The 13558-nt window shown below is 66.6% G+C and overlaps 1 protein-coding gene across 6 annotated transcripts in view; it reads left to right on the top strand.

Annotated features, from left to right (window-relative positions):
* Positions 1-13558, top strand: part of AGRN (agrin) — a 34969-nt gene that overhangs the window by 19366 nt on the left and 2045 nt on the right. For 2 of the 6 annotated variants that reach the window (XM_087447059.1, XM_087447061.1), the window contains 32 exons: positions 485-700; positions 809-1033; positions 1121-1345; positions 1532-1738; positions 2834-3052; positions 3128-3322; positions 3418-3618; positions 3701-3849; positions 3929-4034; positions 4827-4943; positions 5025-5189; positions 5380-5523; positions 5629-5753; positions 5883-5988; positions 6088-6420; positions 6497-6634; positions 7082-7209; positions 7359-7473; positions 7560-7679; positions 7756-8115; positions 8288-8486; positions 8833-9048; positions 9520-9749; positions 9842-9976; positions 10178-10274; positions 10383-10547; positions 10682-10793; positions 11192-11308; positions 11484-11676; positions 11765-11852; positions 12763-12795; positions 13027-13251. In XM_087447059.1, coding sequence (XP_087303185.1) covers positions 485-700; positions 809-1033; positions 1121-1345; positions 1532-1738; positions 2834-3052; positions 3128-3322; positions 3418-3618; positions 3701-3849; positions 3929-4034; positions 4827-4943; positions 5025-5189; positions 5380-5523; positions 5629-5753; positions 5883-5988; positions 6088-6420; positions 6497-6634; positions 7082-7209; positions 7359-7473; positions 7560-7679; positions 7756-8115; positions 8288-8486; positions 8833-9048; positions 9520-9749; positions 9842-9976; positions 10178-10274; positions 10383-10547; positions 10682-10793; positions 11192-11308; positions 11484-11676; positions 11765-11852; positions 12763-12795; positions 13027-13251 — 5404 coding nt within the window. The other 4 variants (XM_014783773.2, XM_087447063.1, XM_087447062.1 and 1 more) reach the window with 3 other exon arrangements.

Raw genomic sequence — 13558 nt, 5'->3', positions numbered from 1 at the left:
TAGGGCAGGTGTCCTTTGAGAGCACTGGCCCCGGGGCTGTTTGTTTCCCACTCTGCCTGGAGAGTTCCCACTGAGGTGGGTCAGCAGCGGGTGCCTGGCCCGCCTCGTGCTGGTGCAGGGTCCGGGAGATGCCCCTCCACAGCTGTGGGGTGTTGGAGGGCAGAGAAGGCTCTACCGTTAGAAAGGGCCAGGGCTGGCGGGGAAGCCTTGCGGTGGGTGGGGCTTGAGGGGGGGGCAGGCCCTGTGAGCGCGCAGGAGCGTGTCCATGGCGGCGATGGGCACACACGTGTTCCTGAGAGTGCAAGCGTGAACACGTGCGGACACGCATGTGCATGTGTGAATGGTCCGTGGGGGTCAATGAATGAACCGTGTGCACTGCACGGTCTCAGCAGGTGTGCGGACGTTGGGCCGCGTGCACAGATGACCGCGGCCGGATGGCGGCAGGGGCGGGGCTCTGACCTCCCCCCTCCCGTCCCACCCCCAGCCTGCCGAGGAATGCTGTGTGGCTTTGGCGCAGTGTGCGAGCCCAGTGCGGAGGGTCCGGGCCGAGCCTCCTGCGTGTGCAAGAAGAGCGCCTGCCCCCCGGTGGTGGCGCCCGTGTGCGGCTCGGACGCCTCCACCTACAGCAACGAGTGTGAGCTGCAGCGGGCGCAGTGCAGCCAGCAGCGCCGCATCCGCCTACTCAGCCGCGGGCCATGCGGTTAGTGAGGCCGGGGCGGGGCGTGCAGCCGCAGGGGGCGGGGCGACCGTCCAGGGCGCGCGGGGGGCGGGGCGTGCGGCCAGCGTGACCCCACCCCGCCCACCACAGGGTCCCAGGACCCCTGCTCCAACGTGACCTGCAGCTTCGGAAGCACCTGTGCCCGCTTGCCCGACGGACAGACGGCCACGTGCCTGTGCCCCACCACCTGCCGGGAGGCTCCCGAGGGCCCCGTGTGCGGCAGCGATGGCGTGGACTACCCCAGCGAGTGCCAGCTTTTGCGCCGCGCCTGCGCCCGCCAGGAGAACGTCTTCAAGAAGTTCGACGGCCCGTGTGGTGAGCTCTGCCCCCGCGCACGTAGCGTGACCTGTGTGTGCACATGCACGGGCGCCAGCGCCGTGACCTCCACCCTCTCGCCCCTAGATCCCTGCCAGGGCGCCCTCGACGACCTGAGCCGCGTTTGCCGCGTGAACCCACGCACGCGGCGCCCTGAGATGCTCCTGCGTCCCGAGAGCTGCCCTCCCCGGCGGGCGCCCGTGTGCGGGGACGATGGAGTCACCTACGATAGTGACTGTGTCATGGGCCGTACCGGGGCTGCCCGCGGCCTCCTCCTCCAGAAAGTGCGCTGGGGCCAGTGCCAGCCGCGAGGTGGGCGGCTCCTGGGGGAAGCCCCGCCCTGCCACTCTGTGACCCACGCCCTGCCTGTCCCCACCCTCTCGGGCAGGTCTTGCAGGTCCCCTCTCCTCACCTCTTGTGCCCATGGCTCCCCTGCACGTCCCACGGTGGGGGCTGGCGAGGCACCCTGGCCTCTCTGATCCCCTTGGCATCCCCCAGACCAGTGCCCAGAGGCCTGCAGGTTCAACTCCGTGTGCCTGTCCCGCCGAGGCCGCCCCCGCTGCTCCTGCGACCGTGTCATCTGTGACGGGGCCTACAGACCCGTGTGCGCCCACAATGGGCGCACGTATGACAACGACTGCTGGCGCCAGCAGGCCGAGTGTCGGCAGCAGCGCTCCATCCTCGTCAAGCACCCGGGCCCGTGTGGTGAGCTCTGTGGGCGGGGTCCATGCCTGGAGGTGCTCGCCCACGTTGGTCCCTGCGCCCGTCATCACATGCCATCTCCATCCTGAGTCACGCTCCTCCTCGGCCCGTGGGCAAGGGCTGGTCACTCCGGGAGGCCTGGCGGGGCTATTGTCTGCCACGGGCTCTGGGGAGGGGGAAGCGTCAGGAGGGTACCTGGAGCTCCTGGGGGGAGGCGGGGCGCAGGCTGGGGTCCTCGTGCAGGCCCCCTGGTCCGTGCACATGGCCAAGCTGCCCCTGCAACCCCTGCAGCCCTCAGGTCCTCTGGGTCCCTCCCTCTTGGGACACACGCAGCCCCCTTGGAAGCAGAGTCTCATTGGGCCCTGAGGGGCCAGTGGAGGGTGGAGGCGGCGTGTCCTGTGTGGGCTGGGGCTGCTGTGGCTCTGCCCACCTCCAACTCTGTCTCCGTCAGTTGGTCTGTCGATCTTTCTGGTCTCTCTCTCTGCGTCTGTCTGTCTCCTCTCCTATGTCCTTCCTTCCCTCTCGGCTCCGCCTCTTGTGTCTTCCAGCCTGACTTGCTGGCAGGATGAGGTACTGCGCCTGCCGCCAGGAGCCTGCAGCCCGAGGTCTGCCCCTGGCATGGCAGGGGGGGGTGGCTCGCTGCTGTCTGGCCTTGTGGTCCTCAGAGCAAGTGGACAGACACCTCCTCCCCCGTGTGGCCCTGGGTGTGACTCTGGGTTGCAGGCTTCTCCCCCCACGGGGAGAGAGCCCCTCATGCATGCATGGGTGTCCCGGGCTGCTGGTCCTCAGGGGTCAGTAGCCTGGGTGGGCTGGGTAAGCCAGGCCCTCCCACCACCCACGGTGGGCCGACAGGAAGCTCCTGTGTCTTGGGGACAGCCTGCCCGCACTGGTGCCAGGCACTGGGCCGTTTGGGTCTGTCCTTGTCCACATCTGTCGTGTCTGTCCCTTTCTCTGCTGCGTCCTGTGCATCAGCCCTTCTCCCTGTCCGCTATTCCTTGCCATCCCCACCCTGGGAGCAGGTCTGCTGCGTGGGGCTGAGGGCTTTGGGCACAAGCCTGGGGGAGCAGGTGGGGTCACTGACGCCCATGTCGCCCCCAGACCAGCGTCCGTCCCCATGCCTTGGGGTGCAGTGCTCATTTGGGGCGACGTGTGCTGTGAAGAACGGGGAAGCCGAGTGCGTGTGCCAGCAGGCATGTCCAGGCATCTATGATCCCGTGTGTGGCAGTGATGGCATCACCTATGGCAGCACGTGCGAGCTGGAGGCCACGGCCTGCGCCCTCGGGCAGGAGATCCGAGTGGCTCGCAGAGGACCCTGTGGTCAGTGGTGGGACAGTGGGTCCTGTTGCAGGAGGGTGGGTCCTGGTCGCCGTGGTGACGGAGCCTCCTCCCCAGACCGCTGTGGGCAGTGCCGCTTTGGAGCTTTGTGCGAGGCCAAGACTGGGCGCTGTGTGTGCCCCTCCGAGTGTGTGGCCTCGGCCCAGCCCGTGTGCGGCTCTGATGGGCGCACGTATGCCAGTGAGTGTGAACTACACGTCCACGCCTGCACACGCCAGATCAGCTTGCACGTGGCCTCGGCCGGACACTGCCGTGAGTGGGGTCACGGGGGCCGGGTGGGCTATGGCACCTCCCCTGCCTCCCCCAGCTGGGGTCCACTGACCCCTGCTTGGCTCCATCCTTTGCAGAGACCTGTGGAGACATGGTGTGTGCCTTCGGGGCAGTGTGCTTGGCCGGACAGTGTGTGTGTCCCCGGTGTGAGCGTCCCCCGCCGGGCCCCGTGTGCGGCAGCGACGGCGTCACCTATCGCAGTGCCTGTGAGCTCCACGAGGCTGCCTGCCAGCAGCAGAAGCGGATCGAGGAGGCCCGGGCGGGGCCCTGTGAGCAGGGTAAGCTCAGGGGCCACTGGTGTAGTCTGCTGGGCGCCAGCCTCGACCAGGACCCGGTGGGTGACCGGCCTCCTCCCTACAGCTGAGTGCGGCTCAGGAGGCTCTGGCTCCGGAGACGACGTCGAGTGTGAGCAGGAACTGTGCCGGCAGCGCGGCGGCGTCTGGGACGAGGACTGGGAGGACGGGCCGTGTGTCTGCGACTTCAGCTGCCAGACCGTTCTGAGGAGCCCGGTGAGCCCCCTACCCCACCCGGCTCCGGGTGGGCAGTGAGGAAGCGCCACGGCCACCCACACTGATACCACCTCTTCAGGTCTGCGGCTCGGACGGGGTCACCTATAGCACCGAGTGTGAGCTGAAGAAGGCCAGGTGTGAGTCAGGGCGAGAACTGTACGTCACAGCTCAGGGAGCCTGCCGAGGTGAGCGGGCATGCAGGGCATGTCTGGTGTGGGTGCCAGCACAGACATGCTTGTGCATATGTATAGCAGCCTCTATGTTCCCTACGTGTGCACGTTCAAAGGTGTGTGTGCACACAGGTGTGAGGCATGTGAGTGTACTGTTCTGTTCATGGGTGTTGCGTGTGCGCTGTGGCTGGCGTGTATGGACACGTGTGTTGTGTCTTAAGTGTGCCACGTTGGTGCATACCCATGTTTGTGCAGTCAAGGTGTGTGAACACGTGTGTCTGTCAGTAAGCAAGTGTGCACCTACTGTGTGCTAGGCTGGGCTGCGTTCGGTGCAGGGAGGCAGCAGAGTCAGCAAGGCCCACACCCTGGGCACTTTCTCGTGTGGGGAGATTGACGGAGATCCAGTAAATGTCATGTTTTTTGTACCTTTGTATGTGCACAGGTGCTCACGTGTGTGTGCTTATGTGTGCCTGCGCATGTGTCTGCACGGGGGTGTGAATGGAGGAACGTGGTTGGATGTGTGTGTACACGTTTTCATATATGTGCCAGTTCACAGACCCTAATGCGAACGTGCATGGCTCTGGTTGTGCATGTGTGCACAGGGCTGCATGTCCATGATCTTTGGGTGTTCTGTGTGTTCCTGCGTGTCCATACGTGTCGTCGTATGTGGTGTGGGTCTTCACCTGTGACCCAAGCTCCAAGCTCTGGCCCCGGTGGGCGTCGCTTTAGGAGGGCTGAGAGGTGGTGGCCGGGTCCAGGTGGGCATCCAGCACTGCGTGGTGTCTGAAGCCCTGCCCCTCCCTGCAGGCCCCACCTTGGCACCGCTGCCACCTGCAGTTCCCCCACACTGCACCCAGACCCCCTACGGCTGCTGCCTGGACAACGTCACTGCCGCCCGAGGCGTGGGCCTGGCTGGCTGCCCCAGTGAGTACCCGAGCCCAGCTCTGACCTGCAGCCAGGCAGAGCCATGCAGCTGCAGTGACCGGTCCTGTCCTGGCCTTGCAGGCTCGTGCCAGTGCAACCCCCACGGCGCCTATGGCAGCACCTGTGACCCCGCCCTAGGCCAGTGCTCCTGCCGCCCGGGTGTAGGGGGCCTCCGGTGTGACCGCTGTGAGCCCGGCTTCTGGAACTTCCGTGGCATCGTCACTGATGGCCGGAGCGGCTGTACCCGTGAGTGACAGGGCCCGCAGTCGGTCCCCAGCGGAGCACTCCCGTCTATCACCCTGTCACTGTGCCCCTTGTCTCACTTGCTCAGGCCCTGGCCTGACCCACACCTGGCAGGGGCTGGTCCGGGCTCCGGAGCCGGTAGGGAGGCCAGGCGCAGACCTCAGGTCCCCCCCACCGCTTCCCCGCCCCCCAGCCTGCAGCTGTGACCCCCTGGGGGCCGTGCGAGACGACTGTGAGCAGATGACCGGGCTGTGCTCCTGTAAGCCTGGGGTGGCCGGTCCCAAGTGCGGGCAGTGTCCAGACGGCCGTGCCCTGGGCCCTGCTGGCTGTGAAACAGGTGAGGGCCTGGCCTGGCACCAACCTGGGCTTCCTGTGCTGGGGTGGGGCCATCGTGGGGGCCGGGCCTCCTGAGTCAGCGGGGTCCCCCGCGTCTGTGCCCCAGTCTCCCCTGCACCCAAGACCTGTGCTGGGATGCACTGTGAGTTTGGGGCGTCCTGTGTGGAGGAGGCTGGCTCCGCCCACTGCGTGTGCCCAACACCCACCTGTCCGGGGGCCAACGAGACCAAGGTGAGGGGTGGGGAGTGCAGTGTGCAGGGCGGCGGGGCTGGGCAGTGCATGGGGAGGTGGGGGTGGGGAGTGCGCAGGGTGGCAGGGGTGGGGTGGGGCCTCCCCCAGCATCCTTGCCCTGTGCCCCAGGTTTGTGGGTCAGATGGAGTCACCTATGGCAACGAGTGCCAGCTGAGGACCATCGCCTGCCGCCAGGGCCTGGACATCTCTATCCAGAGCCTCGGCTCTTGCCAGGGTGAGGCCCCACCCACTGCCCCAAAACTGACCCGGGAGCCCTGGCCCTGCCCTTGCTGCCTGACCCTGGCCCCCTGCCTGGACTCTTCTCTCCCTACAGAGGCCATTGCACCCGGTGCGCACCCCACATCCGTGTCTGTGGCCATTGCGGGGCTTGACCCGAGCAGGGCACTGCCACGCCCCCCCAGCGCCCTCCCCCTGGCTCCCAGCAGCACCCCCCACAGCCGGCCCACCCCTCGACCTTCATCACGATCCTGGACCACTGCCAGCATCCCCAGGACCACCGAGAGGCCTTTGCTGACCATGCCTCCCACGGCTTCCCCTGCGACAGCCAGCCTCACCTCGTCTGCCTTTGGTGAATCTGGCAGCGCTGATGGGAGCGGCGATGAGGAGCTGAGTGGGGACCTGGAGGCCAGCGGGGCCAGCTCGGGGGGTGAGCCAGGCTCAGGGATGGGGGGCAGGGCCCAGGAGGGCTGCACAGGGGCTGGGCTCAGACCATGCCTTCCCAGGACTTGAGCCCCCTGAGGGTGGCAGTGCTGTGAGCCCCGGGCCGCCCATCGAGAGGGCTTCCTGCTACAACTCGCCTTTGGGCTGCTGCTCTGATGGCAAGACACCCTCGCTGGATGCAGAGGGCTCCAGCTGTCCCGGTGAGTGGGGCCGGGTCTGGGGTGTAGTGTGAGGAGCAGCCTGGACTCGGCCAGGGATGCTGTTTCTCCTTCCAGGCAGCAGGCCTGCCCAGCAGGTGGGCACCGGGGTCTATGGTCTTCTAATCTGAGCACAGGCGTGTGCATGGTTTTGGGGACTCAGCATATGCACACGCACACGTGTGGTCTCGGCTCCTGCACACATGCGGGTGCCCAGGACCCTGTGGCTAACCTGTCTCTCCTGTCGCAAGCTGGCCTGGGTCATCACTCCGAGGAGTCTGCTTGGTAACTGGTGCCAGCCCTGCCCCGACTCACCACTAACCTCATGGCCATCTGACTAACCGCCACCTGTCCTGCACCCCGCGTGGCTTGCTGCTGGGGCCTGTGCCCGTGGCCGGCCCAGAGGCCGGGCACGTGCCAGGCAGGGCCTCACTGCTACCTCTCCTGCAGCCACCAAGGTGTTCCAGGGTGTGCTAGAGCTCGAGTCCGTTGAGGGGCAGGAGCTGTTCTACACGCCGGAGATGGCCGACCCCAAGTCAGAGCTGTTTGGGGAGACGGCGAGGAGCATCGAGAGTGTGGTAGGTGCAGGGCCCACGGGGTCGGGGGGCAGCCCCTGCCCAGCCACTGGCCTTCCTCCCAGGACAGACCCCAACAAGTGCCAAGGCGAGAGGGCCTGACGGCTTGACCTGGGCGGCTGCCCAGATCCCTCACCCACTCCCACCCACAGCTGGATGACCTCTTCCGAAACTCGGAAGTTAAGAAGGACTTCTGGAGCGTCCGTCTGCGGGACTTGGGGCCCGGCAACTCGGTCCGAGCCATTGTGGACGTGCACTTTGACCCCAGTAAGCCCCACCCCGCCCGGTCCCTCCTAGGAGACGGTAGGGGGCTGCACCGGTCTCCACCATGCTCAGTGTCCCCTCCTCCCCAGCCACAGCCTTCAAGGCATTGGACGTGGGCCGGGCCCTGCTGCGGCAGATCCAGGTGTCCAGACGCCGGTCCCTGGGGGTGAGGCGGCCGCTGCAGGAGCACGTGCGCTTCATGGACTTTGGTGAGCGCCAGGGCTGCCCCTTGCCTACAGCCCTCGCTGTGCCTTGCCCCGTGTTCTGACAATTCTCCTGCTTCAGACTGGTTTCCCGCATTCTTCACCGGAGCCACCACGGGAGCCACCCCTGCCGTGGCCACAGCCAGAGCCACCACTGTGGCCCGCCTGCCTTCTGCTGCTGTGACCCTTCGGGCCCTCTACCCCAGTCCCACTAGCCGGCCCGTTGGCAAGACCACAGCGCCCCCCACCACACGCCGGCCCCCCACCACTGCCCCCAGTCGTGTGCCTGGACGCCTGCCCCTGCCCCCAGGCTCCCAGCAGCCCCCAAGACCCTGTGACTCCCACCCCTGCCTCCACGGGGGGACCTGCCAGGACCAGGGCTCAGGTGGAGGCTTCACCTGCAGCTGCCCAGCGGGCAGGGTGGGCACTGTCTGCGAAAAAGGTATGGCCATCAGTCCTGGAGGTGCACGGGCAGGCAGATGGGGGCCAGGGCTGGAGGTGGGGCCGGGCCACTTTGGGGGCGGGGGGCGTGCTGAGGCGTGGGAGCCAGGGCTGGGTTCAGCTGGGGGATGGCCCGGTCCCCCACCCCCAGCAGTCCCTCCCTGTCTCCACAGCGCTGGGCCCCTCCCGCTCTGCGCTGGCCTTCGGGGGCCACTCCTTCCTGGCCTTGCCCACCCTGCGTGCCTACCACACGCTGCGCCTGGCGCTGGAGTTCCGGGCACTGGAGCCCCAGGGGCTGCTGCTCTACAACGGCAATGCCCAGGGCAAGGATTTCCTGGCGCTGGCGCTCCTGGGGGGCCGCGTGCAGCTCAGGTGGGGGGCCGCGTGCAGCTCAGGTTGGGCCCGGGGGGCAGGTCAGGGCTGGGGGAGGTACCAGCTCATGTGCAGGGGATGTGTGCAGCTCAGGTGGGGGGGTGCATGCAGCTCAGGAAGGGGGCGCATGCAGCTGAGGTGCAGGGGGGTGTGCAGCTCAGGTGGGGAGTGCATGTGGCTCAGGAAGGGGGCGAATGCAGCTCAGGTGCAGGGAGTGTGCAGCTCAGGTGTGTGGCGCGTGTAGCTCAGGTTGGGCCGGGGGGGCAGGTCAGGGCTGGGGGAGGCACCAGCTCAGGCGCGGTCTTGGCTCCCTTGGCCGTCCCAACCACCTGCTCCCACCCCCCAGGTTCGACACAGGTTCGGGGCCCGCGGTGCTGACTAGCTCGGTGCCCGTGGAGCCAGGCCGGTGGCACCGCCTGGAGCTGTCCCGGCACTGGCGCCAGGGAGCACTCTCAGTGGACGGTGAGACCCCCATCTTGGGCCAGAGCCCCAGTGGTACCGATGGCCTCAACCTGGACACGGACCTCTTTGTGGGTGGTGTCCCAGAGGACCAGGCTTCCGTGTGAGCATCGAGAAGGGTGGGGTGACCCTGACCCCAGACCCCTGACCTTGGCCCTGATCCCTGACTCCTGTGGGGAGCATCCAGGGGGCCCAGGCTCCCTGCGCACAGCAAAGGGGTAGAAGGATGGGTGTGGGCATGGCAGGGACCCTGACCTCAACCCCAGCCCTCGACCCTGCTCCTGCTTCTGTCGTACCTGAGGGGGGCATCCCTGAGGACCAGGCTGCCATGTGACCACCAAGGAGGAGGGCCTGGGCTGGTTCCGACCCTCAGTCCCGACCCTGATCCTCCACTCCCCTCCTGATTCTGTCCCGTTGTGGGACTGGCCATCTTGTGAGCACCCAAAAGAGGGGTGGGGATGAGGAGCAGCAGCCCTGACCCCTGACCTTGGCTGACGGGGGCCTGCCAGCGTTACAGTTGGCTGTGAGAGATGATGCCTCTGGCCTCTGACCCCTGACCCTCATCTTGGTGCAGGGTGCTCGAGCGGACCTCTGTCGGAGTTGGCCTCCGGGGCTGCATTCGCCTGCTGGACATCAACAACCACCGGCTGGAGCTCAACGACTGGGAGGGGGCTGTGACTCGAAGCTCCGGCCTGGGCGAGTGCGGGGACCACCCCTGCCTGCCCAGCCCCTGCCTTGGCGGGGCCCCATGCCAGGCCCTGGAGGCCGGCATGTTCCACTGTCAGTGCCCACCCGGCCGCTTCGGTGAGAGTGGGGCCTGGGCCCGGTGCTGGGGACGCCGTGTGTCTGTGGGTGGGGGCTCAAGCTTCCTGCGACCCCATCCTGTCTCCCTCCAGGCCCCACCTGTGCCGACAAGAAGAGCCCTTGTCAGCCGAATCCCTGCCATGGGGCAGCCCCCTGCCGTGTGCTGCCCGAGGGCAAGGCCAAGTGCGAGTGCCCCCTGGGACGAGGGGGCACCCTCTGCCAGACAGGTGGGGGCACCGGGCTTGTGGGGCAGGGAGGAGGGCGGGGATGGGAGGTTAGGGTCAAGTATTCGGGTTTGGGTTCTGGTTGGGATTCAGGCTAGTATTAGGGAGTGAGTTAGGCCCGGGGCTCATAGAGCAGTGGGGGTGTAGGGGACCCCAGGGGTCAGAGCCCGGCACCCTGTGTGACCCCTGTTTTGTCTTCCACAGTCTCAGAGCGGGACGATCCCCGGCCCTTCCTGGCCGACTTTCACGGCTTCTCCTACTTGGAGCTGAAAGGCCTTCACACTTTCGATCGGGACCTGGGGTCAGTGGGACAGAAGGGGCAGATGTGGGAAGCATCCCCCCAACCCCCACCCAGCCTGTGGGGCGAGGGGCCATCGAGGCGCCCCCACCTGACCCTGTGTGACCCCAGGGAGAAGATGGCGCTGGAGGTGGTGTTCCTGGCCCGCGGACCCAGCGGCTTGCTCCTGTACAATGGGCAGAAGACGGACGGCAAGGGGGACTTCGTGTCACTGGCGCTGCATGACCACCGTCTGGAGTTCCGCTATGACCTGGGCAAAGGGGCAGCGGTCATCAGGTGTGCCCACGTGGGTGGGCATGGGGGCCGGCCTGGCCCTGGGGTGGGGACAAGGCAGGCGGCAGGGTCATTTGGTCCCCTGGTGGGCAGGCTGGCAGAGCGCGAGCCTGCTCACTGTGCCCCCTCCTTGCCAGGAGCAAGGAGCCCGTGGCCCTGGGCACCTGGACCAGGGTCTCACTAGAGCGAAGCGGCCGCAAGGGCGCCATGCGAGTCGGCGACGGGCCCCGTGTGCTGGGGGAGTCCCCGGTGAGCGTCCGGCTGTGGGCCTCCCCTCCTCCTGCTCCCGAGGCGTGGCAGCCCCACCCCCACCAGCTCTCACTGAACTGTTTTCTCTCCGTCTGTCCTGGGCCTCTGTCTGTCTGTCTCCTCTCTGCTCCCACTGCTCTCTGGCCCTTGCTCGGCAACCCCCACCCTGCTCTTCGGATGTCAGAAATCCCGCAAGGTATGGCCTTCCTCTCATCCTGCTCGTCCATCTTTTCCGCCTCCACCTAGAGTAGCTCCTCCCAACTAAGCCCGTGGGCCGTCCTGTGATTAACTGCCTCCTAGATGGCTGGGGGTGTGGGATGGGCCTTCCGGGGCGGGGGCCCCTGGTTTGGGCCTCAGGGGTGGGCTCCACAGCCCCCTCACGCAGCATCTTCCCCCAGGTGCCACACACCGTCCTCAACCTGAAGGAGCCGCTCTACGTCGGGGGGGCCCCTGACTTCAGCAAGCTGGCCCGGGCAGCCGCGGTGTCCTCCGGCTTTGATGGCGCCATCCAGCTGGTACATGGGGCAGGGGTGGGGCTCTCTGCAGTTGGAGGTAGAGTTGCAAGGATGGGCTCATTCCAGGGGGCCTCCATCCTCCTGGGGCGGGGCTGCCTGAGCAGGGCCCCGGGGTGGGGTTGCCGCGGTAGGGAGGATGGCACACGGGACAGAGACTCTCACTCCCCGCCCCCAGGTCTCCTTGAAAGGCCACCAGCTGCTGAGCCAGGAGCATGTGGTGCGGGCGGTGGACGTCTCCTCTTTTGCAGACCACCCTTGTACGCAGGCCTCAGGCCACCCCTGCCTCAACGGGGCCTCCTGTCTCCCCCGGGAGGCCTCCTACGTGTGCCTGTGTCCTGGGGGCTTCTCGGGGCTGCACTGCGAGAAGGGTGAGCGCTGCCCGGCACGGGCCTGAGCCTGGACGGGCGGAGGCCCCCCACCTCGCCGAGGCCAGCCCTCACCCCGACTGTCTCTCAGGGCTGATTGAGAAGTCGGCAGGGGACCTGGACGCACTGGCCTTTGATGGATGGACCTATATCGAGTACCTCAATGCCGTGACTGAGAGGTAACGCGCCCCGGGGAGCCAGCGCCCCCTCTGCCCTCTCTCTTTGTCTGGTCCTGTCTGTGTGCCTCAGGCAACCACCCTTGGCTCTGTGGCCAGGAAGAGCAGGCTCTCCTCCACCCTCCTGTGCCCTCCTTCCTTCTCACAGTCTTTGTCTCTTTGTTTCCAAGCAAACTGACCAATGAGATCCCAGCGTAAGTAGCACCATGGCCCGATCTCCACCTTCACACTCATCTCATCTCTTCTCTGCTCCTCACCCACCTGGTAGCACATCCCAAGCCCTACTGAGGGCAAGGGTGGAACTTTCCATCCCCGATGGAGGAGGACAGGGGTTGGGGGTTCTTTGTGCTGCAGGAGGCTCAGTTTCCTAGCTTGGAAATGGGGAGTCACCTCTTCCCAGGATGTGTGCTGAAGGCCAGTCACCCCCTCCACCCCCCACAGCCACTCGCCTCGCCACAAGGCACTAGCACAGTGCACACGTGTGTGTGCGTGTACGCGTGCACTTGCGTGTGTCTGTGGATACATGTACACGTGTCCCAGTGTGCGCATATGCATCTGTGTGCGTGTGCACATGCCCACGTGTGCTGGGACACCCAGGGGCCTCTCCAGGCAGCTGAGCCCTTGGTCTCCATTCCATGCTCCCTCACGCTTCACCTCTTGAGCTTTGCACCTGGCCAGGGCCATGCCCAGCAGCTCTGTCTGCACAGGCATGTTGCCTGTGTGTCATTGCTGGGGCTCTGTGGTGGGGGGAGCCGATGCCCTGGGTCCTGTGTGTCTTGTGTGGTTGCTTGCTCCTCCCACCTTCCACTGTTGAAAGGAGACGTGGGGAGGGCTGCTGCTGGGTCCGTCCCCACCCTGCACTACAGCACGTCTGTCCCCTGCTCACCTGCCTCCCTCTCTTCCTGCTTCTAAGCCCCGAAGCTCCGGATTCTGGGGCCCTTCACAGGTGAGCAGTGGCACCTTGGCCCCGCTGTCTGCCCGTCGTCTTCCCGTCTCTCTGCCAAGCTGCCCCTCTGCGTGTCCCCCTCACTCCTCCACTCGTGTGTCTGCCCCCCAGCCACCCCGGGTCACATCACCAGCCTTTCCAGGCTCTGCAGTCGTAGCCCTTGCCCTCCCACCTCCCCCACCCATGCCTTGCCGCCCTCCGGGAGGCCCTGACCAGCCCTCTGCCCACCAGCGAGAAGGCGCTGCAGAGCAACCACTTTGAGCTGAGTCTGCGCACCGAGGCCACGCAGGGGCTGGTGCTGTGGAGCGGCAAGGCCACAGAACGGGCCGACTATGTCGCCCTGGCCATTGTGGATGGGCGCCTGCAGCTGGCCTACGACCTGGGCTCCCAGCCCGTAGTGCTGCGCTCCACCGTGCCAGTCAACACCAACCGCTGGTTGAGGGTCAGGGCGCACAGGTCAGCGGGGAGCCCAGGGCGCACCGAGAATAGCGGCGGGCGGTGCCTGGACTTGCCCGGCCAGGGCATGCCCGGTCACTTGTGGCTAGGGCGGGGGTCTCGGGGGGGGGGGGGAGCAGGGCTGGCTGCCTGACTGGAGGTCACTGCCAGCGAGGGGGGAGGGACAAGAGGATGCAGGACAAGCAGTTATGACCAGGGAACTCCAGATCTGAAAAGGGAGTCCCTGCTCTGCTCAGACGCTGGGTGGGGAGGTGTCCCTTTGGTCTAAGCCTGGCTGTCCCCTCCAGCAAAGCTTGACCCACATGAG

The sequence above is a fragment of the Ceratotherium simum genome, chromosome 22 (assembly GCF_057802395.1).
Source record: "Ceratotherium simum simum isolate JZ-2026a chromosome 22, ASM5780239v1, whole genome shotgun sequence".
In the NCBI taxonomy this organism is placed as follows: Eukaryota; Metazoa; Chordata; class Mammalia; order Perissodactyla; family Rhinocerotidae; genus Ceratotherium; species Ceratotherium simum.
Note: the sequence above shows the minus strand (reverse complement) of the source record. Positions and strands in the feature narration are given on the sequence as shown.